The sequence below is a fragment of the Sminthopsis crassicaudata genome, chromosome 2, assembly GCF_048593235.1.
Source record: "Sminthopsis crassicaudata isolate SCR6 chromosome 2, ASM4859323v1, whole genome shotgun sequence".
NCBI classification, from domain to species: Eukaryota; Metazoa; Chordata; class Mammalia; order Dasyuromorphia; family Dasyuridae; genus Sminthopsis; species Sminthopsis crassicaudata.
The window spans coordinates 451,052,174-451,079,738 of NC_133618.1; the positions used below are offsets into that span (position 1 = coordinate 451,052,174).

Consider the following 27,565-nt stretch of genomic DNA (forward strand, 5'->3'; position numbering starts at 1 on the left):
TTTTCCCTTTTGATTCTTTGGGGCATAAACCTAAAAGCTGTCTATTGCTTGATCTAAGGGCATGCAAAATTTTGTAGCTTTGGGAGTATAGTTCTAAATTGCTCTCCAAACTGGTTGGACTAGTTCATGATTCTACCAACAGACCATTAATATACTTATTTTTCTACATCCTTTCCAGCATTTGTCATTTTCCTTTTTTTTTGTTATCTTAGCCAATCTAATAGGTATAAATTAGTATCACAAGAGTTGTTTTAATTTGCATCTCTCTAGATCTAATTCAGTTTCAATTGATGAATTGATGGACAGAATCAGCTACACCCAGAGAAGGAACACTGGGAGATTAGTGTAAACTGTTTGCATTTTTGTTTTTCTTCCCAAGTTATTTTTAGCTTCTGAATCCAATTCTTCCTGTGCAACAAGAAAACTGTTCAGTCCTATACACATATATTGTATCTAGGATATACTATAACACATTTAACATGTATGGGACTGCCTGTCATCTAGGTGAGGGGGTGGAGGGAAGGAGGGGAAAATTCGGAACAGAAGTGAGTGCAAGGAATAAAGTAAAAAATTACCCATGCATATGTAATGTCAAAAAAATGTTATAATTATAAAATTAATTTTAAAAATGTAAAAAAAATTGCATCTCTCTAATCAATTATGATTTAGGCATTTTTTTCATACATTATTGATAGTTTCGATGAAAACAGCTTGTTTATAAATCTTGAACTTCATGAGTTCAATGAAGAATGGCTCTTATTCTCATAAATTTGGTTCAGTTTCCTATTTATTTGAGAAGCAAGACCTTTATCGGAGAAACTTGCTGCAAAATTTCCCACCACTTTCCATTTTTTCTCATTTTAACTGCATTAGTTTTATTTGTGCAAAAATTTTTAAATTTTATGGAATCAAAATTACTGACTTTACCTCCTGTGAACACCTCTATCTTGTTTGGCTATGAATTCTTCCCCCATTACTTCTAGGAAAGAAATTTTAACTTTTCTCTTTTTTTTTTTCCTAAGGCTGGGGTTAAGTGACTTGCCCAGGGTCACACAGCTAGGAAGTGTTAAGCGTCTGACATTTGAACTCGGGTCCTCCTGAATTCAGGGCTGGTGCTCTATCCACAGCGCCACCTAGCTGCCCCAATTTTAACTTTTGTTTTGGTCATAGGGTCTTTGATGGAATGGTAAAGACTATCTACTTTTTCTTAAAATAGTGTTGGAAACCAATCATATTGAAATATAGTTGTCAGAATATTTGTTTTAAAAGTTGGAGGAGAGGAGCAGCGAATGATAAAGTGGATAAAGCACTGGCCCTGGAAATCCAGATACTAGCTGTGTGACTCTGGGCAAGTCATTTAACCCCAATTGCCTAGCAACCCCCCAAAAAAATAAAAAAAGAGAAAGTGATGAAAAGTTGAAGAAGAGGCAGTTAGACGGCACAGTAGCCCATAGTCAGGAGAACCTGAATTCAAATCCAGATACTGTGAATCTGGCTAAGTCACTTAACCCCAATTGCCTTAAAATTTTTTTTTAAAGGGTTGAAGGATCTCAAGTTAAGAACCCCTAAAAGATAGTATAATTTCCAATCAAATGGGATAACATAAAACCTATTTTGCAGCCCTGAATTCAGGAGGACCCAAGTTCAAATCTGGTCTCAGACACTTAACACTTCCTAGCTGTGTGATCCTGGGCAAGTCACTTAACCCCAGCCTCAGGGGGGAAAAAATAAAAAAACCCCCACCTATTTTGCACATCCTAGAGCTACTTATTATGATAATTATAATTATTATTATAACAATACTATTATAATGTTACATAATATATATGATATCATATAGTAATTATTATTATAATAATTACTCCTAAATCCTTATCTATACACAGCCGGTAAGCCCCCAAAACTCCTTTAGAATACAAATTCTCTTTTTTTCTCTTCCTTTCTCACTTTTTAATACCAGCACCTAGCACAGAGCTTTAGATACACATGGCTGCTTAATAAATGTTAATTAAATTAAACCAGAAAAGTTAATTATTCTGGAAATAACGTTAGCGACTCTCGCTTCTCCTATAGAGACCATTCCCCAGGACGTGCCCGTGAGGAGGCCAGTCCAAAAATTACAAGTGAGAGGATTGATGGGTCCCGGAGCTCACGTGGAGGCTGCATGCTGAGTAGGCGCGCGCAGCGGACCTTCTGTGCGGGCGCTGGGATTTGCACAAATCTATTTTAGATACGAGACTTTAGGGGGCCGCAGTTTCTGGCACCGCACAAAGACTGTCGGGAAGGAAGCCGGGCCGAACTAGAGCAAGCCGTTATCATTTTCAAAAAACCGGAAGGGGGGGGGGCAGAAGGAACTCTTCCGGGAGAGCCAGTCTCCGTTCCTCTCTGCACACCGGACTCTGGGATTTTCTAAGGCGAACTTCCCCCCTGTCTCTCTGCTAGGCAGCTCCTTTTTAAGTTTAGTTTCCCCATTTAACTGTTAGACTGTAAGCTCCTTGAGGACAAGGACCGCCTTTCTACCGGTATCCCAATTCCCAAAGCCTGGCGCAGAATAAGAACGTAATGATAAATGTTTGTTTCCTGGGCTGGACATCTCACCCTTCCGGCTTTGGTTTGCTTCCCTGCTACCTTGGACGATCTCCAAGTTGGGGGAAATTCGGGGCGTGTAAGGCATACCAGAGGCTACCGAGAGAGTTAACACTCCTGCACAGCTGGGGTGGGGTGGGACGCAGCTGCCTGGAGTAGCGCATGCGCTCAGGCATGAGGTAGCCCGGCTCGCCTCCAGCAGGGCAGGGGAGGGGGCGGGGCACACGCTGGTGCGCGCGCAACTTTCCACCGCGGTGGCGAAACCGAGGCTAGCGGCTGCGGCGGTGGTCGGGGCGAGGAAACACCTAGCTAGACGGTGACGCGCGCGCGCACACGTGCGTGTGACCATGGGACGCCTTCATTTCACGCGGGACCCCATCCCCGAGTCCATAGGGAGCGATATGCTGCACTTGAACCAGCTCAGCGCGGAGGTGCGCGCGGCGCGGCCTGGGAGTGGGGGAGGGCAAGATGCGTCCCCGAGGGGTTAGCGGGGGTGGGGCCCGCCTGCGTATCCGTTTCTTCCGCGTGCCTGGATTGGTTTTGTGGAGAGCTCGGGCTTTGGAGTCCGGGGCTCGGGGAATCCTATTCGTGCATCGCTGTGTGACTTAAGGGAAATCGCCTGCCCTCTCTGGGCCTTGTAAATCGCATCTGTAACATAAGATGGGGTGAACTAGCGTCCTTCCATTTCGAAATCTTTGATCCTGTGAAGCCCAGTGGGGAAAAACACTTTAGAACTAAAGCCAGGGAAATTTTGGAGTGGGAGAAATGGGGAGCGGTGGGCGACCAAAGGGAGAGGAGGATCAGGGCAATGGGGTGGCCCTCGGGTGAATGTGGGATGACGAGGGTGACCGTAGAAATTGGAAAGTGCAGCCAGAGGTTGGAGGCCGGCGCACTTAAGCAGACAAGAAGGGAGGGCTTCTGGGAGTGAACCCTATCCAAGCCAAGCCTGGGGAAGTCTTCGGTGTAAAAGGAAGTCCTCTAAAAGGATCGGTTTGGGGAGGAGCGGACAGGGAGAAAGAAAGGGTTTTTTGACTTAAAGTAATGTTTTTTATAGGCAGCCAGGTGGCAGCAGCGGAGAGTGCTGGATTCAAGTCTGGTAGAACTGAATTCAAACTAGCTGGGCGAGCCTACCCCCACGGAACCTCCGCTCGCCTTAGTTTCTTCAGCTGTAAAATGGGGATAACAGGATTCCGTGAGGATCAACCATAATATTATGTGGCAAGGGTCTTGTAAATCTTACGTCCTGGGCCTCTTTGGCAGTCGTGAAATTTAGGAACCCCTTCTCAGAAAAACGTTTTTAAATGCATACCACATGCAGAGTTATGAAGGAAAGCAATTGTATTAATATCGTTATTAAGAGAATTTGGAACTCAAATTTTATACAAGTGAGTGTTAAAAGTTAGTTTTGAGAAATAAGTTATCAAAAGTTTAAAGAAAGTGTGGACTACAAGTTAAGAAATCTTCATGATCTCTACATCCCTGACATTCCTTGAAGTTGCAGCGTTCTGACTGGTTTGTGAGCTTCGTGAGGGCCGAGGCAGCCAGGGCCGATGGGAAGGAAGGAATTCTGGGCCGAGGGGCAGGAGAAACCTGCCCTCAGATACCACTTCTTGTGCCGTTTAAGCCATTCGGTTAACTGAACCTCCGCTTCGTTTGCTTCCCTGTTAAGTGGATGCTATGATATTTTTAGTTCTGTCTTTAACCAGTTTTTTGTATCCAATGAGATATTATTATTACTGAATAGTTTTTCTCAGTGTTTCGCACAGCAGTGGCATATGGAACAAAAGTTATATTTAATCCATCAGCAAACACCTCAACATTCTATTAGCGGGATGTTGTCTCCCTAGTTGTCTGATATAGCTTTTCTATAAAAATTAAGATAACATTTAAGATTATGAAGACGAGAACACCCAAGCACTAAATATGAGAATAAACCCCATTTTTTTTAATTCAATAGTATTTTTATTTTTTCAATTACATGTAAAAATAGTTTTCAACATTCATTTTTGTAAAATTTTGATCTTATCTTGGTATAGGTTGTGAGATGTTGGTAACTAGTTTCTCCCTTATTATTTTTAGTTTCCTCAGAAATTTTTGTGAGTTCTTAACCCAGAAGCTGGATTCTTTGGATTTATCAAACACTAGGTTACTGTGGTCATTGACTATATTTTTTATTTTAAGTAATTAATTTAATTAATTTTTACAAAAATTTTATGCATAGGTAATTTTACAACATTGACAATTGCAAAACCTTTTGTTCCAACTTTCCCCCTCCTTCTCCCCCATGGCAGGTTGACCAATACATGTTAAATATGTTAAAGTATAAGTTAAATACAATACATGTATACATGACCAAATAGTTGTTTTGCTGTACAAAAGGAACTGGACTTTGAAATAGTGTACAATTAGCCTGTGAAGGAAATCCAAAATGCAGGCGGACAAAAACAGAGGCATTGGGAATTCTATGTAGTGGTTCATAGTCATCTCCCAGAGTTCTTTCACTGGGTGTAGCCGGTTCAGTTCATTACTGCTCTATTGGAACTGATTTGGTTCATCTCATTGTTAAAGAGGGCCATGTCCATCAGAATTGGTCATCATATAATATTGTTATTGAAGTGTGTATAATGATCTCCTGATTCTGCTCATTTCACTCAGCATCATTCATGTAAGCCTCTCCAGGCCTTTCTGAAATCATCCTGCTGGTCATTTCTTATAGAACAATAATATTCCATAATATTCATATACCACAACTTATTCAGCCATTCTCCAATTGATGGGCATCCTCTCAGTTTCCAGTTTCTGGCCACTACAAAGAGCTGCCACAAACATTCTTGCACATACAACTCCCTTTCCCTTCTTTAAGATCTCTTTGGGATATAAGCCCAGTAGTAACACTGCTGGGTCAAAGAGTATGCACAGTTTGATAACTTTTTGGGCATAGTTCCAAATTGCTCTCCAGAATGGCTGGATGCATTCACAATTCTACCAACATGTATCAGTGTCCCAGTTTTCCCACATCCCCTCCAACATTGCGCATTGATAAGCCATATTTCTTACTGAAAATCAAAACTAAGATCCAAACCCCTTTATAAAAGAACATTTTTATTGATTCCTTTTTTTTTAATTACAGAATTCATTTTTGAATACATTACCATTACTAACACACTCAACTTCTTTGTAACACAGTTAAGCCAAACCTACTTATACGATGACCACATCAGATAGTATATATGCAATATCAATTAGCAAAGTATTTAAAAAGGACATACTAAGGCATTGGGGCATATTAGATACAAATACAAACATAGATCCCTCTCCTCAAGGAGCTTACCTTCCTGGAGATTAATGTCCTGGTCACAAGTAAATATAAGGTATACACAAAATAGTTTCAGGGTTAGGGGGGAATTAACATCTAAAGGAATTAGGAAAGTTCTTTTTGAGGAGATGAGACGTGAGCTGAGCTTCTGTACTCATAATTTCCTTTATCTTCGACTCTCCTAGAAAAGAGAATAAGGTGCAATTCCTTGTTTCCTAAGATTAGTTATTAAAATTATAGCACATTTGACTTTGTTAGTGTTCTTCATTTACATTACTGTCTGTATCCAGTCATACAAGCCTGTGTTTCTCATCCATTCTATTTCTCTTTCTCAACTTCAAACTCCAGTCATCATTTGTCAGAGCTATTGTAGTAGCTTAATTAGTTTCCTTGTCTTAAATCTTTCTTTAATTGTCTATCCTCTAAGCCACCAAAACTAATATTTTTCCCCCTAAAGAGCAGGTGTTACATACTTAAAATTGGTCAGATAGAAACTCTTCTTTGGCATTTAAAGTTCTTCACCACCTTTTTAATCAACTGTCTTTCTAGCCTATCATACATTATTTTCCCAGCATTCTTTAGGATCTGAACAAATAGCCTTCTTATCTCCCATCTTTGCACTGATTTCTTCATTCTTATAAACAATGTATTCATCTTTGTCAACCTAATTTCCCTCAAAGCTCAGTTCAAGCTACATATGCCACATTCTACATGAAGTCTGATACCTCTCTCCAGCAATACATTTTAGAAGGTAATATTTGTGGGTATGTATGTGTGTGTATATTGCTTTTTACTTGTTTATATATACTTCTCTATGGATAGAATGTAATTAAGCTCCTCAAGGGCAGACTTTTTCACTTTTGTTTTGTATCCCCACTTCCTCTAACTGTTCCTCACATATAGCAGTGCTTAATAAATGTTTTTTGATGGACACTTTTTCTTTAGCCACAGAATTATGGTATGAATATTGTGGCACATTAAAAAAAATGGATCTTTTCTGTCTTTGATCACTTCACATATATGCCTAGTAGTGGATCTTTGGATCTAAATGTATGAATAGTTTAATGACTCTTCTCCCATATTTCCAAATAGTTTTCCAGAGTGATTGTACCAATTAACATGCCACAAACTTTAATTCTTATTTTTAAGTATTATTTTATTTCACCATTACATACAAAGGCAATTTTTCAAAATAATGAGAGCTTTTTATTTTTCAAAATATATGTAGATAGTTTTCAACATTCACCCTAACCTTGCGTACCAAATTTTTTCCCCCTCCCTTTCCCTCTCTTCCAGTACTCTCCCTCCTTCCCCCTCTCTTTCCCTCTTTTTTTTTCTCTCTTTCTCTTCATCCTACTTGTCTTTCTCTCTCTCTGCCTCTCCCCGACTTTTCTCTCCCTTTTCCTCACTTCTTCTTTCCCAGAGACTGTAAGCAATTTGACTTGAAACTTTAACTCGATGTAGAAAGTTTCCCTGGTATTGCTGTTTTATGGTTGACTCTGGAGCTGGGTTTATTTTGGGGCTGGAAGCCTAGGCCAAAGGGAGCAAACACATCTAGGCTGTAAATTGGAGAGTCCTATATGTAGTCTTTCATTTTACTAATATTTATTAAGTACTTAATCTGTGATGGTTCTGTGCTTATCTGTTAAAAGGAGATGAAAATAAATAAATAAATAAATAAATGGAGGAGACTACCCTAGCCTACAAGGAGTTTGCAATCTATTAGGGAGGTAATACAAATGATAATTTTCTTATTAGCAAATTGTATTTAAATCTCTTAGCCACCTATTGAAATTAAATTAAAGCAAAATAAATCTCATTTTATAGATTGTGACTACACTGAAGCTGTGTCTCTGCTAGTGATCTAGCAATAAACATTTCTGGTACTATTGTGTACTGGTGTTACTGAAAGAAAAAAAAAGCAAAAAACAGTTCCTGCCCTCAAGGAGCTTACATTCTTATGAATGAACTGTCAAAAGGAAGGAAGGAAAAAAAACATTTATTGAATAAAAAAAAACAAAACAAAAACAAAAACAGCCCTTGCTCTTCCTGACAGACCTCTTATTGCAATATGGGACACACTCACATTTAGGGTGAAGATTTCAACCTCAAGTCAGAAGGAAAGAGTTCCTTGGTCCTTAGATTGCTGGAGCCAATCTGATGGCAATGCTTTTTCATTGTTGTAATTTAAATTATTTTTAAAATTCTGAACAAATATTTTTTAAAGTGTTTCCATACACAGTACAGAATATTTAAAAAGTCTACATAAAATCATGAATCTTCATGTCATGCCAATAGTTTTTTTTTTAAATATGTAATAAATTGTGCAAGTTACTTTCAAAACTGTCCAGTTTGATTTTGCTTATTTCTGAACTTCCATGTTCTCTTCGCATTTTTAAAAAATGCTACAACAATCTTTTTAAATTTTGATGTCACAGTTGCTAATCACTTGCTCTTTTCCTACCTTAACATGCCTCTTTCCATCAACAGAGAAACTAAGGGAGGGAAAAACCTTTGTAATAAGGGCCAGCAAATGAAACCCATTCTCTGTGCCCATGTCCACAAAAGTATGTCCATCTTTGCACTTTCTGCCCATCACCTCTCTGACAGGAAATGAAGTCTTTTTTTTTTTTAATTTTTTAAAATAGCTTTTCATTTACAAGATATATGCATGGGTAATTTTTCATTATTGACAATTGCAAAACCTTTTGTTCCAATTTTTTCCCCTCCTTTCCCTCACCCCCTCCTCCCAATGGCAGGTTGACCAATACATGTTAAATATGTTAAAGTACAAATCAAATACAATACATGTATACATGTCCAGACAATTATTTTGCTGCACAAAAAGAATCGGACTTTGAAATAGTGTACAATTAGCCTGTGAAGGAAATCCAAAATGCAGGCGGACAAAAATAGAGGTATTGGGAATTCTATGTAGTGGTTCATAGTCATCTCCCAGAGTTCTTTCGCTGGGTGTAGCTGGTTCAGTTTATTACTGCTCTATTGGAGCTGATTTGGTTCATCTCATTGTTGAAGAGGGCCACGTCCATCAGAATTGACCATCATATAGTATTGTTGTTGAAGTATATAACTGGTCCTGCTCATTTCACTCAGCATCAGTTCATGTAAGTCTCTCCAGGCCTTTCTGAAATCATCCTGCTGGTCATTTCTTTTCTTTTCTTTTTTTTTCTTTCTTCCTTTTTTTTTTTTTTTTCCCCCCTGAGGCTGGGGTTAAGTGACTTGCCCAGGGTCACTCAGCTAGGAAGCGTTAAGTGTCTGAGACCAGATTTGAATTCCGGTCCTCCTGAATTCAGGGCTGGTGCTCTGTCCACTGCGCTACCTGGCTGCCCCCCTGCTGGTTATTTCTTACTGAACAATAATAAGGAAATGAAGTCTTAATTGAAGTTTATTTTCCTTTATCGTGTTGTTGCCCTTATATCAGTTGTTCTCTTTACTTTCAGTTCGTAATATCCCTAATTCTCTGAAATTCTCTTTTGTCATTTGTTTTTTGTCTGTTTATTTGTTTTTGTTTTTTTGCTGAGGCAATGGGAATTAAGTGACTTCAGGACTGGTGCTCTATCCACTACACCAACTAGCTGCCCCCTCTTTTGTCATTTCTTAAATACTGTTATATTCTTAGTACCATAATTTGAATGGTTCCCCAGTTACTAAGAAGCCATCTAAGGCAACCTATGAGGTTCTTACTCTCCCTGGGTCCTTTGGTATCATTTCCTTTGATAAAATTTTCATTTGTTTTTGATGTTGCACTATTAGATGGTACCAACAACTTTGATGAGATTTTTTTCCTCCTTGGTCATCCTTAGCCCTGGCTGCTAAGGAGTTGGGGACTTACTGCACCTCCACAGTAGCCAGGTTGCATATCCTGAAGGCTTACTTCTTCCTGAAGATTATTGGTAGGGTTGGGGGTGGGGTGAAAGGCTGGGCTGAATCCATAAAAAATCTTTGAGCTGAGTCTAAAAGAATTCAAATCCTTCTCAGTTAATTTCAATAAAGATTATATATATTGAGTTAATTGTGAGAGAAACAGATTAAGGAATAGGGCAGCGTGAACATGGTCTTTAGATATTAGACTTTCTTTTGGAAAAGGCACTTAATGTAATGACTCTGGAGGAGAGAGCTAGGACCTACTAGTTGGGCTTTCAAAGCCCTTCACACCCTGACCCTTTCCTGGCTCCTCCTTTCTCCATATTCTAACATTTTTCTATTCTTATACTTTATTCTTCACATTCCTTTGGATCTTTGGTGCTGCCCTCCTTGCTATTGCTGGAACTGGATTCTCTATCTCCTTTCTCAGATCATTTTCACTGGCTAACCTCCTATGCCTGGAGCATTTTTCCTTGTCTTCTCTGCCCCCCACCCTGTCTTCCTGTCTGATCTCATTAAAGTTTCACTTTCTGCAAGAAGTCTTTCATAGTCCTTATCCTGAAACCGTCTTCACTTTCTGCAAGCAGACTTTCCTAAATCCTTGTCCTGAAACTGTCTTGTTTGTATATCATTATTTGTCTGTTGTCTCCTCTTCCCACTCCCACCCTCCAACAGGGACTGCTTCCCCTCCCCCCCTTTCTTTATATTGAAAGAACTTAACATCACCCAAAGTCTTCTAGCAAAGATCAGTCAACCATCTTATGGTTGGGATGCACCAGAGGGCCCCAAGAATCTTCTAATTCTGACATTCTCTTATCTATTTAATAGTCACATATTAAGGGTCTGTTCTATCATCTATGTGGTGGGCTAAAGGAAGTCCCAGATCTATGCCCAAGGAGCCTGCAGTCTATGTGGGAAATAACAATATTTTATATTCATTTGTCATCTCATTTAATTCTCACATTTTTCATGACATAATGATTTTAAATAGTATTAGCCCTATTTTATAGACGTGGTAATAGAGACTCAGACATTTCTGTGATTAACCAATCAGTGGGCACAAAGCTTGTGCCAGGAGATATTCAAACCTAAGTCTCTGCTGACTGTCTCATGCACACAGATGGAGGAGCACTATGAAATCAATTGAAAAAGATTGCTTTCAACTGGGGTGGATCAAAGGGAAATATAGATTTACAGCTGGAAGGAAGCCCAGAGAGGTTAAGGACTAAGGTAGCTTCTGAAGTTCTTTCTGTCTTTAAATCTATGATCCTATAATCCTAATGGGTCACTTACCCCAGAATTTGAATTTAGATCTCTAATTTGATTTAAATCCAGCTTTCTTTGTTATACTTTATGCTGGAAGGCACTTGGGAGCCTTCTTTAAAAAGATGGCACTGAAGCTTTGTCTTTTTGTGGAATAATAGATGTCCTGGAACTGGAGTCCGTAGCAGAATGGAGATTGAATCTTCATAGTTTTATGTAGCAGCAACTGCTGTATCAAACTCCTTGGTGTTGATGAGCTATTTTTAAAATAACATTCCTTCAGTGAACTGGATGCAGGTGGTAATATGTTGTTGGGAAGAGATTTCAGGGTGTTGGAGGCAAAGGTTGGTTTGGGAAATGAACCAAGAGGAGGAGGGGGGGAGGAAAAGGTTGTTGATGTTTGGGGCTGCTAGATGAGGTCTTGCCTTGTTGGACTCTTTTGAGACTGCAGCCTTGGGTGGAGTTGAATCAGGAATCTGATACAGTAGATGAATGTACTGAAACTCTTATTTTCAATTTAACAGCAGTTTTCAACGCTGACCGAAGTGATTTTCTACTTTTTGATTCAACCCAAGGAGGTAAGGTTTTTTACTTGATGACCAGAAGTGTTTGACTGGGAAGCTGGTTTCCTGGACAGCCTGAAAAAGTAACAGGATTTTTTACTTCTTGGCACAGAAGCTGGGGTTATTAACCTGGGCATCTGTAGATAGAATTATATCTTATTTCAATACAGTTGGTTTCCTTTATAATCTTATGTATATTATTTTATGCAATTAAAAACATTATTCAGAAAAAGGCTTTACTAGATTGCTAAAGGAGTCTGTAACAGAAAAAAAATTAAGAATTCCTAGATTAAAGATATACTGTAACACATTTACTATGTATGGGATTGTCTGTCATTTAGGGGAGGGAGTAGAGGAAGGGAGGAGAAAATTTGGAAAAGTGAATGCAAGGGATAATGGTGTGTAAAAAAAAAAATTGCATATGTACGTGCATATGTACTGTCAAAAAATTATAATTATAAAATTAAAAAAAAAGAATTCCTAGATTAGAATGAGACATACATTTTCAGATATGACTAATGTTTTATTAAACCATATTTATTTGTTACAAAGGAGGGCTTTTTTAAGAAGGCAGTTATTGGGTAATAACAAAAGAAAAAGAGGAAAAAGTATCAGTAGAACTTTTCAAAACAAAAAGAAAAGTGTAGAAGTTTTATATAACTATGTTATTTTTAACATAGACTTTTCCCCCCCTCAATAGTATTTTATTTTTCCAATTACATGGAAAGATAGTTTTCAACATTCATTTTTGCAAAACTTTGAGTTCCAGATTTTCCCTAACTTTCCTTCCCCAAGACAGCAAGCATATAGGTTATGCATTAACAAAAACTTTTAAAGCAGATTGCACATAATAGAAGTACATGGTTTCACGAACAATCCTCTTTTTTTTTTTTTTTTTTTTTTGGTTCATTATATATTAAAATGTTTGTGTTTGATTATTAAGGTTATAAAAAAATATAAGAAATATTAAGTGGTGGTTTTTTTGTCTTCTTTCTATGCTACAGATTGAAACATTCCTGGCTAAATTGTCTGATTTTGCTGCCACCAATCAGATCAGCCTTGGACCCTTAAAGAATATTGTGAAAAGCGTTCTCTTAGTGCCTAATGGTGAGTGAATGAATATTGTCTGCCCTTGATGCTTGTGTTATTGACTTTACTATTTAGTCTCTTATGTTAGAAACTTAATGGACTTTCTTCCCTCTCCCTTATTATTCATATGTTGTTTAGGCTTCTGATCTTTTGAAAAAATATAAATCAAAATAAATTCTTTTTTTTCAATTAAGCATTTATTTTCTCTTCCTCTCACTTTCCCTGTTCTCCAATTGATTAAAAAAAAAAAGAAAAAAAAATCAAATTCTCATAACAAACACTTAGAGTCAAGCAAAACAAATTATTGTATTGACCATGCCCAAAAAACCTATTGCTCATTCCTAGTCTTGTATACATCCCTTCTCTATTAAGAGATTGGTAGCATGCTTTCTCATGGTCCTCTTGAATAGTGGTTACTCATTGTATTGATGAGAGTTCTTAATCCTTTCTTTGTTTTTCAGTTTTGTTGTCATTGTATAAATTGTTCTACTGGCTTTGCTTAATTCACTCAGTATTGGTTCTTACAGTGTTTCCTGTGTTCTCTATTCTTTTCATCCAGTCTTTTGGTACTTTGGTATTCTATTACATATTATTGGTTCATCTGTTCCCTAAATAATGACTTCTAAGTCTTGTTAATTCTATGGACGCTGTGTCTTTTATACCTGACTTCTCATCTGCCTTCTCACGCCCCCTAATCATGCCCAGCTCCATCTTTTTTTCCATCCAATTGGTCCATTATGTGTTGTTAATTTATCTTCTTTAAGCTTAAACCTGGTCCCATCAGATCTGAAAAGAATGTGGTACATAGGGAGAAGGATTCTAATATCCTGGCTTCAATCCTGGCTCTACAGTGTACCTGTGAATGAGCCACATCACTCTCAGGATGTCTTTTTCCTCACCATCAGGGATGTTGGAATTAAATACTTCTGAGCATCCCTTCTAGCTCTGACTGTGTGAACCCTGACTCTTCAGTGGTGTAGGTCCCTGTTGCCTACTAAATGAGTTTAAAATCTTTTGCTGGCATCACACAGTCTAGGTGCCATGATATTTTTTCACCTGTGTCTAATCTTACTTCTTTCCTTATACTGTCTGCTCTGACCAAGTTGGAATCTTTTCCCTGAATATTCTTTTTGGACTCTTCCTGCTGTGCTTTCAGTGTTTCTTCTCCAGAGCCCTTTCCCTTTTTTCTTCTATTTGTTAAATGCCCACCTAGTGTTTAATGCTCAGCTTACATACCACTTCCTTGATATGAGCTCTCTACAGTTAGTAATGACTTCCCCCACTTAAGTTAGTGTTCACTTTTTTTTTTTTTTTTAAGTATTCTATCAGTCAGTCTGCATTTATTAAGGGCTAATTGTGTGCCAGGCAATGTGCTGCTCCTCGAGAAACTTACATTCTAATTTTTTTAAATTAATAGTATTTTATTCCAAGTACATGCAAAGATAGTTTTTAACATCACCTTTGCAAAAGTTTGTGTTTCAAATTTTTCTCCTGCTCTTCTCTCCAAGACAGCAAACAATTAAATACAGGTTAAACATGTGCAATTCTTCTAAACATAGTTCCATGTGCATCATGCTGTGCAAGAAAAATCATATCAAAGGGGGGGAAACATGACCAAAAAAACCCCCAAAAAAACAAACAGTCCACATTCAGTCTCCACAGTTTTCTCTCTGGATGCAGGTGGCATTTTCTATTCCAAGTCTGTTGGAATTGCCTTGAATCACCTCACTGTTGAGAAGACAAGTTGATCCCAGTTAATCCTCACAAATCATGTTGTTGTTTACAGTGTTCTCTTGGTTCTATTCATTTCACTTAGCATCAGTTCATGTAGATCTGTAGGCTTTTCTGAAATCAGCTTGCTCATCATTTCTTACAGAACAATAATATATTACATTCATGTACCATAACTTATTTAGCCATTCCCCAACTAATGGGCATCGCCTCAATTTTTGGTTCCTTTTCACTACAAAAAAGGGCTGCTACAACATTTTTACACACATGGGTCCTTTCCCCTCTGTTATGATCTTTTTTGAGATATAGACCCAGAAGTGACATTGCTGGATCAAAGGATATGCACAATTTTATAGCCCTTTGAATATAGTAATAAAAGAAGAAATAGAAGAAACATATCTATAAATAGGTACATACAAGCTTTTTATAGAGTCAGAAGAAAGTAACTTTAAAGAGAGACTGATAGCTACAAAGGGGCCAAGAAAAGGCTTCCTATGGACATGACTTTTGAGAAAGCTTGTAAGAAAGGGCTTCTGAGAGATGGAAGTGAGGAGAGAGCAAAGGCGAGGATATTAGAGGAACATTCCTCAGTTGATGGGCATTCCCCTCGTTTTTAGTTCTATGCAACCACAAAAAGAATTGCTACAAATAGTTTTTTACATTTTTAGTTAAGAGTTGGGTGTGGGTTTGTTTTTTGTTTTTTGCTTAGGATTAATTTATCCTCCTTCTTTCTCCCATTTCCCTCTTGCTTTCCTATTGAATGAAATGTATTTCTGTACCCATTTATATATGGAGCTTAGCTATACTTCTTCCTTGAGACTCTGCCATCTTGGCATCATTGTTCATGACTTTTAAAAAGAGAGTTTAAAAAAAAAAACACAGCAAAATTAACACCAGTCAGGTCTGCCGGCTATGCAGCATCTTACCTCATAATACCCCACCTCTGCAAAGATGTAAAGGAAGAAGTACTTTTTTCTTTTTTTTTTTTTTTTTTATTAAAGCTTTTTATTTTCAAAATATATGCATGGATAATTTTTAACATTTCACCCTTGCAAAAACTTGTGTTCCAAATTTTTTTCCTCTTTTCCACTTATCCCCTCCTCTAGATGACAAGTAATCCAATATATGTTAAACATGTGCAATTCTTCTATACATATTTTCACAATTACCTTGCTGCACAAGAAAAATCAGATCTTTCCATGCTTTTCTGAAATTAGCATGCTCATCATTTCTTTTTTTTCATTTAATATTTTCCCCAGTTATATTCAAAACAGTTTTTTACATTTGTTTTTAAGATTTTTAAGTTCAAGGTTCTCTCCTTTATCATCACTCACAATTAAGAAATATATGTGAAGTTATGCAAATCATTTCCATAAAAGTCAAATTGTGAAAGAAAACATAACTCTCTCACCCTAATAAAAATTAAAACCCTCAAGAAAAATTAAGTTAAAAATAAAGAGAGAGAGAGAGAGAGAGAGAGTCAGTGATAGAGAATGCTTCAATCTGTATTCAGGCAGTTCCTTCTCTGGGTATGGATAGGATTTTTCTTCATAAGTCCTTCTAGTAGATGTGAATGATTGTACTGCGGAGAATAACAAAGTCATTTACAACTGGTCATGTATAGTACATTTCCCTTTATACATGGAGGAGGACTTTCTAGGCTTCTTTTCTCCTAAGATGCTCATCATTTCTTTTTTCTTTTTTTTTTCTTTTTTTTTTTTTATTAAAGCTTTTTATTTACAAAACATATAGATGGGTGATTTTTCAATATTGACCCTTGCAAAACTTTCTGTTCCAAATTTTTCCCTCCTTCCCCCCCCCTCCCCCAGATGGCAGGTAGTCCAATACATGTTAAATATGTTAAAATATATGTTAAATCCAATATGTGTATATATATTTATACAGCTATCTTGCTTCACAAGAAAAATCAAGAAGAAAAAAAAAAACCTGAGAAAAAAAACAAAATGCAAGCAAACAACAACAGAAAGAGTGAAAATGCTATGTTGCAGTCTACACTCAGTTCCCACAGTCCTCTCTCTGAATGTATATGGCTTTCTTCATCATTGAACAATTGGAACTGGTTTGAATCATCTCATTGTTGAAGAGAGCCACATCAATCAGAATTGATCATCAAATAGTCTTCTTGTTGCTGTGTATAATCATCTCCTGGTTCTGCTTATTTCACTCAGCATCAGTTCATGCAATTCTCTCTAAACCTCTCTGAAATCATCCTGTTGGTCATTTCTTACAGAACAATAGTATTCTATAACATTCACATACCACAATTTACCCAGCCATTCTTCAATTGATGGGCATCCATTCAGTTTCCTGTTTCTTGACACTATGTAAAGGGCTTCCACAAACATTCTTGCACATACGTGTCCTTTTCCCTCTAATATTTCTTTAGAATATAAGCCCAGTAGAAACACTGCTGGATCAAAGGATATGCACAGTTTGATAACTTTTTGAGTATAGAGCTTATCATTTCTTATAGAACAATAATATTCCATAACATTCACATACCATAACTTATTTAGCTATTCGCCAACTGATGGACATCCACTCAGTTTCCAGTTTTTTGCCACAACAAAAATTTGTAGTGCTACAAATATTTTTGCACCTCTGGGTCCTTTCCCCTCTTTTATACTCTCTTTGGGATTCAGACCCAGTAGAGACACTATTAGATCAAAGGGTATGTACAATTTTATAGCTCTTTGGGCATAGTTCTAAATAATTTTCCAGAATGGTTGGATTAATTCATAACTTCCCAACAATATATTAATGTCCCAGTTTTCCCACAGCTAGAGCATTTTTTCATATGACTAGTGATGGCTTTAATTTCTTAGAATGAAAATTGATTGTTTATATCCTTTGACCATTTATCAACAATTGCATAATCTTAACAGTTCACTCACTTATCTCCTCAAAATAAGGCTAACATATTAAATGAAATATCCATTTTTTTCCACTGAAGTGACTTGCCCAGGGTCACACAGCTAGGAAGTGTTAAGTGTCTGAGGTCAGATTTGAACTCAGGTTCAAATCTTCTCCTGACTTCAGGGCTGGTGCTCTATTCACTGTGACATCTAGCTGCCTCTCAACATTCATTTTTGAAGGATTTTGAGTACCAAGTTTTTTCCTCTTTCCCTCCCCCTTCCCCAAGACAATAAGCAAGTCCATCACAGTTGATCATCACATAATCTTGTTCCGGTGTACAGTGTTCTCTTGGTTCTGCTCACTTCACTCAGCATCAGTTCCTGTAAATCTTTCCAGGCTTCTGAAATCAGCCTACTCATCATTTCTTATAAAATGAGGTCTGTTCATGTATTACAACTTATTTAGCCATTCCTCACTTGATGGGCATCCCCTCAATTTTCAGTTTTTTGCCACCACAGAAAGAGCTACTACACACATTTTTATACATATGTATCTTTATATACTCTTTATGATCTCTTTGGGATATAGACCCAGTATTATAGTTCTTTGAGCCTTGTTCCAAATTGCTCTACAGAATGGTTGGTTCAGGTTGCAATTCCACTAACAATGTATTAGTGTTAAAAATTTTCCCACATCCCTTCCAGAATTTATCATTATCTTTTCCTGTCACTTTAGCTAAGCTGATATGTGTGACAGTACCTCAGAGTTATTTTAATTTTTACTTCTTTAATCAATTGTAATTTAGTGCATTGTTTCATAGCACTATAGATGACTTTAATTTTTTTGACTGAAAATTGCCTGTTCATATCCTTTGACCATTTCTCAATTGGGGAGTGATTTGTATTCTTATAAATTTGACTCATTTCTCTATATAAAATGTTCATTGTTGTAAGGGAAAAGGCTAACTGTACATTCTTCTGAGCCCGAAACTAATCTTTTCTCAGGTTTTCATGTAAAGGTGTTAATTAGTTGGAACATCCTTGACTTTGAATAGATTCAAGCATTATTATTTCTAGCCTTTTCCCCCCTTTCTTTAATTTGTGTTAAAGAAATATCTTTTCACTGATATTCTGATTGGGTGCAGGTTATTCTCTCCTATTTTCTCTGCCCCAAACCTGGCTTTACTTTTTCTATTAGTCACCTAAGCTTTAAGAAAAAGGGAATTAATTTTAACTTTTCATTCTCTTTTCTCTCAAGTTAACAAACTCTTTCAATTCTTCTTTCATAGTAGCTTCCTTTGTGAATCTCTTCTTTTCCAGGGAAGGTTTTTAATTATGTCTGTATTGCTACAATAGTCTTGACATTCACCAAATATGGGACATCTATATGATAGGCACAGTGTTAAGTGTTCAAGTTGTTACTATGACAATATCTGTTCTTTCTGTGAAGGAGATTGCAACCTGAGTGTAGAGGTGAAACAGATAAAAGTATTTATAATGTTTATATGTGGGGACACCTTTGATCAATCATATTTGTTTATTCTCTCTCCCTCCATCTCCTTACCCCCCAGTTGATGAAATCACAAATGAATCAGATTACAAGAAACTACTAGATATTAATGTCTTGAACAAAGTGCAAAAAAGGATTGTCATTTTGTTATCCTTTAAATAAAGTGTCAGGGTGTTGTTCTTTGGTAGAATTAAAAGGGTACTTTGCTATTATAAACTTTATAAAGACAATTTGCTAGCCTTAGAGATACTCTGGACAGGATGGCAATCTAGAAGAAAACTATAGAGGAAGAACCTAGCTTTTAATCAGGAATTGATATCTTTTTTTCCCCTTGAGTGTATGGAGAGATTTCTCTTTTCTCTTTTTCTTCACTCTCCCTTTGGATCTGGCATTTTATAGCAAAGCTGCTTGCTCATGGTGAAATTATATTCATTAAGGAGCAAGTTCAGGGAGTCAAAAGAGTTATTAGAAGCAGCTTTGAGGAGTAGGGTCCCTGTAACTAAAAAGAGAGCTATTATAAGCTTTAGGAGAGTTTGGAAATCAGCAGTTCAAGCCCAGTGTATCCAGTAAGTAACTTACCCAGCAGAGAGTCTGGACCCAGAGGGGAAGCAGTATAAGGATATCTAAAACAGAAAAAAGAGATGCAAATAAAATAAGGGAAAATTGACAGTTAATTAGATTTGAAATCAGAATTTAGCATTAGAACAATATGTGTGTGTTGCTATTAGGATAAATATGAAAGTTAAGATGAGAAGCAAATTTTGGGCAAAGAAGATAACTTTATTTTATAGATATGTGGAGTGAGAAATACTGGGAGGATTTCAAAATATAGCTATCAATCATTTGAAAATTTGAGTGTGATGCTTATGAGAAGGGTTATGGCTAGATGTAGATTTGATATTCATGTTCAAGGGTCAGCTATGAGTCAAATTTATAACTAGGGCACCAATCCTGGATTGGTCTGATGTCACAGAATGAAAGAGAGGAGAAAAAGTATCCCAAAAGGAAGTGAGTGGCCAATAGTGTCAGATGATGGTTCAAAGAAAGATTTGAAGAAGATGAGTATTGAAGAAATGAAAAGCAGGCTGATTCAGAAAAGCCTAAAAAGGCTTACATTAAGTGATGCTAAGTGACATGAATAGAATCTAGAGAACATTGTACACAGAAACAACAAGATTATGTAATGATTTACTGGGATGGACTTGGCTCTTCTCAACACTGAGGTAATTCAAGCCAATTCTAATAGATTTGGGATGAAAAATGCTATCTGCATCCAGAAAGAGAACTATGGAGACTGAATGTGGATCAAAGCAGAGAGTATTTTCACCCTTTTGTTTTATTTGTTTGCTTGTTTTTTTCTCTTATGGGCTTTTCCCTTTTGATTTTTTTTGTGCAGCGTGATGAATATAGAAATATGTTTAGAAGAATTGCACATGTTTAACATTTATTGGATTGCTGTTTTGGGGATGGGGAAAGAAAGGGAGAACAATTTGTAACACAAGGTCTTACAAAGGTGAATGCTGAAAACTATCTTTGCATGTAGTGGGAAAAATAAAATACTATTGGAAAAAAAATGAAAACAGTCAAAAGAAGAAAGAAAGAGAAGATTGACTTTGGTGACGTAGTTTTGGCAGCTTTGGAGATAATAATTTCAATAGTACTGGAGTTCAAAGCTATGTGGCAAAGAATTGAAGAAAGAGGGGCTAATGAAGAAATGGAAGCAATGAGTAAGGAGGGTGATTGAAATGAATACCAAGGTAAAGTGAAAGATTTTTAGCATAGAGGAGACCTGAACTTATTGTAGTAAGTAAAGTAGGAGGGAAATAATTCAATCATTGTTCTCTCACCACCAGTCTTCCCCTTTCTAATCTTTCCTATATACAGATGCCTCATGAATTGTCCTAAAACATTGCTTTTATCATGTAACTCCCCTGTTTTGAAACTTTTCATTGCTTCATTTCTCAAAGCTTTTGATCTCAGATTTTCTTTATACTCTTAAAAATTACCAAGGGGGACTCCTCTCCCTTTCTCTCTCTCAGTGCTTTAATTTATGTGTATTATTTTGATTAGAATTTACTCCATTAGAAATTAAATATTCTATTATTATGAATGTAGTTTTGAACTCACTGATCCCTAAGGTCTTGGTGGACCCTCCCTCCCCCAAGGATCACACTTAGAGAATAACCATCCTACAGGATTACGTTCAAACTCCTTTCTTTCATCCCTATACTTCTGTGACATTGTTGTGTCCTAGTTCTTCTATCTCTTTTCCAACTATTCCTTCCTGGTCTCCTTTGCTTCTTTATTTCCCATTCTCTTAGAATGAGTGTTTCCCATGGCTTTTTCTAGGGTTGTCTTCCTTCTCTAGACTCTCTGGTTGACCTCATCCAGTTTCATTTGTAGAGTCATCATCTATTTCTTGTGCATACGACTTCCAGAGTTATACACTTGGCCTTAATGTTTCCTTGTAATATGTAGTTTTGTAGCACTCTAGAAAAGTTTCAGATAGATGTACCTCAAACTTCTAAAATGTCTAAAATAGAAATGATTATTTTTCTCCCCAAGCCCCTCACACGTGAAAATTTCTCTCTCTCTCTCTCTCTCTCTCTCTCTCTCTCTCTCTCTCTTTTTTTTTTTTTTTTTTTTTTGAAGGCATCATCCATCATCTTTTTAGGGACATAGCTTCATAATCTGAAACATTTTTGACCTGTTTTCAAAACTCTCTTCTTCACTGACATTTAATCAGTTGCCAAGTCCTATTGATTTTAACTCCTTAACACCTCTCAACCTCTTCTTCCTTCATGAAGCCACCATGAGCATTCAGCTCACTACCTCTTGTCTGGCTTATTGTAATAGGCCAGACTTTTTTTTTTTTTTAAATAATAATTGTAACACAGTTTTTTTATTTTATGATATATGGCTTTTTTCCAGCTAAAGTTCCTTATATTCCATTTATACCTCTTTATCTCTTTAATCCTTAGCCTATCATAGTCCTATATTTCATTATTTCAGCAAGTTTTCAGAAATAGTTGTCTCTAAAACTCCCTCCCCAATATTGACTGAGAGATTGTGCTTTTTGATTTTCATGGGAAGGTCTTAGCCAAGTGTATGAAGAGAGCCAGGTACATTAAATCATTTTTTTTTTTTTTAAAGCTTTACCCAACAATTAATAGGTGCTAGATTATGTCTGGCACAGTCCTAGGAGTTGAGAAGCAAAGACAAAAATAGAAGTGTGCACCTGACCTCAAGGAGTTTATATTGGCCAGGTTTGCTAGAGAACAACGTATACAAGTATAAAGAGTCTTCTGATTCATCTGGGAGAATTGGGGTTTCATAAAGGAAGTGGCCCAGCCATTGAACCTAGAAGAGAAACAGGGGTTCTAAGAAGCTTAAGTAGATATTAATGTGAGGTATCCCCACATCATCTGTTTAAAATGTGTTTATTGAATCCTTGAGACTCTGGGGCATTTTAATTTTTTTCCCTATCCCCACCTTCCATCCTTCCTTTCTTTGGAGATTTTTCACAAGAGCCCTCACATTGGTATCTCTTTTCCCTTGTTGCACCAAACAAAAGCACATAGATTGATAATTTTAGGAACAATATTTACCAACTTTGTAACAAATTTTAAGAAAAGCAAATCTTTGCTCTTCCCTTAGCTTTCCTTTGAATCCTCATACTGATACCAGAACTTCTAATCAAAACTTCTCTGTCTTTGAAATATAAGACTCTGAGGTTTTTTAGTAATGGCTCATATTAGCACTCTTTTATATTAACTCATTTCCCATAGTCTAATAAGATTGGTGGGACAAGTACTACTAGTCCTGTATGTGAAAACTGAAGCTCCAATAGGTTAAGTTACCTGGGCCCAACATCATACAGCAAGTTAATATTAGAGTTGGAACTCAACCCAGTTGTTTTGATTCCTAGGCCAAGGTTCTGTAGCATCCTGTAAAACTATCTAAGAAGGAAGGAAACAAGAATTTATTAAACCTCTTCTCTATGCCAGACATTGTCCTGAGTGCTCTATAAATATTATCTTACTTGATCCTTACAACCACTTTAGGAACTATACTATTATTATCCCCATTTTATAGTTGAGGCAGGCAGAGTTGCTGAATAACTTGCCCATGCCATATATTGCTAATGCTTGAAGCTTGATTTGAACTCAGGTCTTCCTTCTTCCAAGTCCAGTACTCTTTCTACTGCATCATCTACCTGCTTCTAAGATTGAGAACTATCTATGTTTAGGGTGATAAAATCTTAATTATTCCTCCCTGGTGGGATTCAATGATTTATAACTCTCTCTGCTTATATAGGAGCTTAAGATAATACTTTAAAACTGGAAGGGATCTGAAGAGTTCTGTCTTCATTTTACAAATGAGAAAACTGAGGTTCCCATTCATCTATTTCCTCCTTCCTCTCCCCTCCCCCCTTTCTCTTTATTTTTTTTCTTTCTTTCCCTTCTTCCTTCTTTTCCTCCCTTCCTTTCTTCCTTTCCTTCCTTCCTTCCCTTCCCTTCCTTCCTTTCTCCCTTCCTTCCTCCCTCCTTTCTTCCCTCCCTTCCTTCCTCCTTTCCTCCCTTCTTTTCTTCTTCCTTCCCTCCCTCCCTTCCCCTTCCTCCTTCCTTTCTCCCTTCCCTCTCTCCCTCTTTCAGGATGAAGTGACTTGCCCAGAGTCACACAACTACAGGTAAGTATCAAGTTAGCACTCAGGCCCTCCTAACACCAGGACTGGTGCTCTTCCCACTGAATTCCCTAGCTAGCTGCCTCTTATTTTATGTTTTAGTCAATTCAGTCACCTATTACAGTGAACATTGTATTAGGCTTAATATCTTCTTGAGTACCCCTGCTTTGAAAAAGGACCCGGACAGATTAAGTTTTAGCAGAAAATAAAAGTCCCAGGGTCTAGGTTGATCACTGAGTTTTTTCATGATGGCTCAGTGGATAGAGAGAAAATTAGAAAGAAAACTTCCTGTTACACATTCTTACTTTTTGACCCTGGGCAAGTCACTACCTTCTCAGCACTCTAAGACTAGAGGCTCTTTTTTTTTTTTTAATAGCTTTTTTTTTTTTTTTTTTTAATAAATAGATATATGCATGGGTAATTTTACAACATTGACAATTGCCAAACCACTTGTTCCAACTTTCCCTCTCCTTCCCCCCGCCGCCATGGCAGGTTGACCAATACATGTTAAATATGTTAAAGTATAAATTAAATACAATATAGGTATACATGTCCAGTTATTTTGCTGCACAAAAAGAATCGGACTTTGAAATAGTGTACAATTAGCCTGTGAAGGAAATTCAAAATGCAGGCGGACAAAATTAGAGGGATTAAGAATTCTATGTAGTGGTTCATAGTCATCTCCCAGAGTTCTTTTGCTGGGTGTAGCTGGTTCAGTTCATTCCTGCTCTATGGGAACAGATTTGGTTCATCTCATTGTTGAAAATGGCCACATCCATCATTAGTAGCTTTTTAAAAACTTTATTTTAATAATAGATTTTTGTTTTCAAAATACATATAATACATTCACCCTTGCAAAACTTTGCATTTCAATTTTTTCTCCTTTCCTGCCCCCACCCTCTTCCCCTAGACAGCAAGTAATCCAATATAGGTTAACATGTGCAGTTCTTCTATATATATTTCCACATTTATCATGCTGTATAAGAAAAGTGAGATTAAAAAGGAAAATAATGAGAAAGAAAAAAGCAAAAGCAAGTAAACAGCAAGAAAAAAATTGAAAATACTATTTTGTGATCCACATTCAGTTCCCATAGTCCTCTTTCTGGATGCAAATGGCTCTCTCCATCACAAGTCTGTTAGAATTGGCTTGAATCAACTCATAGGTTTTTTTTTTTTTTTTTTTTTCTCCAAATACATATGCAAAGATAGTTTTCACCATTCATTTTTGTAAAGCTTCGTTTTTTTCTGAATTTTTCTTCCTTTCCCCTTTCCCTTCCCAAGACAGCAAACAATCCAGTTTAGGTTAAATATGTGCATTTCTTCTAAATGTATTTCCTTATTCCTCATGTTGTGCCAGAAAAATCAGATCAAAAGGGGAGAGAAAAAAATGAGAAAGGAAAAAGCCAACAAGCAGACAATAACAACCGAAATAAATGAAAATATTGTACTTTGATCTACATTCATAGACCAGGGCTTCTTAAACTTTTTCTACTTGTGACCCTGGTTTGCCCAAGAAAATTTTCTGTAACTCTACATATATAGGTATATAAAATAGGTGTACAAATCAAACAGTTATTGAAAATCATAATTTCACAACTCCCACCTTTAGTTACCAGACCTCATATGAAGTTGTGAACCTCAGTTTAAAGAAGCTGGGCTCTTGACAACTTTCCAAGTTCCCGATTAGGGACTGATACATTGGGTAGAAAGCAATTTCCAAACCTAGAAATTCTCTTCATCAATGAAATCCTATGTTTAGCCTTTGTGTTTATGTATGTATGTTGTGAAGGCATGTATAACATAACCTCCCCCCCCCCCCACTGGCTCCATGAGGGTAGGGATTTTCTTTATATATCTATATATAGCTTTAGCGAAGTACAGAACACACAGAGAGTGCTCAGTTAAGTTTTGTTCAAAGATATGATAAATGAAGGACAGAAAGCATAGAAGGCCCAAGAATTTAGTGCAGAACTCAACTACTTGCCTTTCTGCTACTATATCAACTTTCTGCTACTATCTCTCTTACCCTTTTTGGAAGGAACCCAGAAACCCCTTCCCACTTAAACCCTTAGGCTCCCTTTCCTTTTTTTTTTTTTTTTTTTCCCCCCTCATTTTCTAAGGCTGGGGTTAAGTGACCTGCCCAGGGTCACACAGCTAGGAAGTGTTAAGTGTCTGAGACCAGATTTGAACTCGAGTCCTCCTGAATTCAGGGCTGGTGCTCTATCCACTGCTCCACTTAGCTGTCCCTGCCCTTTCCCTCTCCAGTGGTAGTAGGCTACTTCTATGAGGCAGCTACTACAATGCATCCTTAAAACATCAGGGCCTTATCTTTGGATGTATTTTGAAAATAAAAAAAACCTATTATTTAAGGGGGGGAAAAAGACATCTGGGTCTTTCTAGAAATCTTGTAGCTATACCCTTAGGTCTTTGAGCCCTTGACATTGTTTTGTTGCTGAACAACATGTCCAATCTTCTTGATTTAGAGTATGAACTTCTTGGGAGCCAAGATTGCATTATTTTTCTCCTTGTTATCTTTAGAATTTACTTAGCATAGTCCTTTCCCATAGTACCCAATAAGTTCTTCAGAGTAGCCTCACTGAAGCTAGTGTCTTAGAGTTTAGATGAGATAGTTGGCTGACTCTTTTGAGCCTGTCCAGGCTGGCAAAAGCTCATGATACTTCCTGGTATTTCAGCTTTCTCCACTTTAGACTTCCTTATCCTGTCAGATTTCTGAGATGAAAGATTTCCTCTCTTTGTTTAAATGGTTTCTGTTAAGGTGTTTGTGGCATAGACATGTAAAGTTAGAGAAGTAAGGCAAGGAGGCAGTTAGGGGCCTTTAAGAGCCTTTAGCTTCACTTTTTGTTCTTTAATTGTCTTATCAAGCCAGTGGTAAATTCACCAGGCATTTATTTGTGACTTTTTATTGTCAAATTTTGATTGAAAACTTGGTCTCCTTAGCACCACGTCAGAGCGACTTGGAGTCTTTTGTCTTAACTTCAGAACTAAGCTTGAAAACTCAGCAGGGGCTGGTCCACAGTGCTTCAGGAGGATAGCTTGGCTGGGTCAGATAGAAAGAAACTTGAGAATTGAAACTGCTGTTAGCCAGAGGGTTGATAGCTGAGCCACAAGTTTGGTTCCCATGGGATCCAGCTGATATCTTTAAACAAGTAGAATCTACAAAAAAAAGGCATAATATGTCTTATAAGTTGATTAGAAGCTCAGTATAACCTATAAAATGTTGTCTTGTAAAACCTCTCTTGTCTTCCCCTGTAAACTATTTTGCTTTGAATTTTATTAGATGTCATTTCTTCTCCTATTCTTTTTAAATCTATTCATAACAGGCATCCTTTAAGGACCCAAGTAAATTGATGCCTTTTCTAGAAAACCTTCCTTAGGACCCATTTTAGTCCTGTCTCATGCTCCCTTTACACTTCAAGGTCTTTGTTCAATGCCCTTATTTGAGAGAGGGGAAAACTGACATCCAGAGAAGAGTAATAATATGCCAAGCTAGAATCAGAACATTGGTTCACACAGAGCACTCTTTTTCTTCAAAGTTGATACCCATACCAGGGCCCTTGTCTTCATTCACTTGTTGATTATTATAGAAACCTCTTGAGGGCCCAATTTGGGACTCTTTATGTCATTTTACAGTTGTATCTGCCCAGGTCTTTCTTTTTTTTTTTTTTTGCCATTCAACTATCATTTATTAAGCAACTGTTGTATGCTTACTCACTGTTGTAAACACCAGGGATATACAGGTAAAAAGAAAGAAGTCCTTGCCCTTAAGAGCTTACATTCTATCAGCTGTAGTGACTTGTACACATATAACTTTTTTTTTTAATTATATATATATATTTTTTATAATATTATCCCTTGTATTCATTTTTCCAAATTATCCCCCCCTCCCTCTATTCCCTCCCCCCGATGACAGGCAATCCCATACATTTTACATGTGTTACAATATAGTCTAGATACAATACATGTGTGTGAATATCATTTTCTTGTTGCACAATAAACATTAGAATCCGAAGGTACATGCAACCTGGGCAGACAGATATTAGT

General features: G+C 37.1%; 1 protein-coding gene across 1 annotated transcript in view; it reads left to right on the forward strand.

Moving 5' to 3' along the window:
* The first annotated feature begins 2,784 nt into the window (after nt 1-2,784).
* The window catches only part of COMMD7 (COMM domain containing 7), a 34,953-nt gene continuing 10,172 nt past the window's right edge, over nt 2,785-27,565 (forward strand). Inside the window, exons 1-3 of the mRNA XM_074292734.1 lie at nt 2,785-3,017; nt 11,575-11,628; nt 12,618-12,720. Coding sequence (XP_074148835.1) covers nt 2,934-3,017; nt 11,575-11,628; nt 12,618-12,720 — 241 coding nt within the window. The 5' untranslated portion in view covers nt 2,785-2,933. The remainder of the gene's footprint in view (nt 3,018-11,574; nt 11,629-12,617; nt 12,721-27,565) is intronic.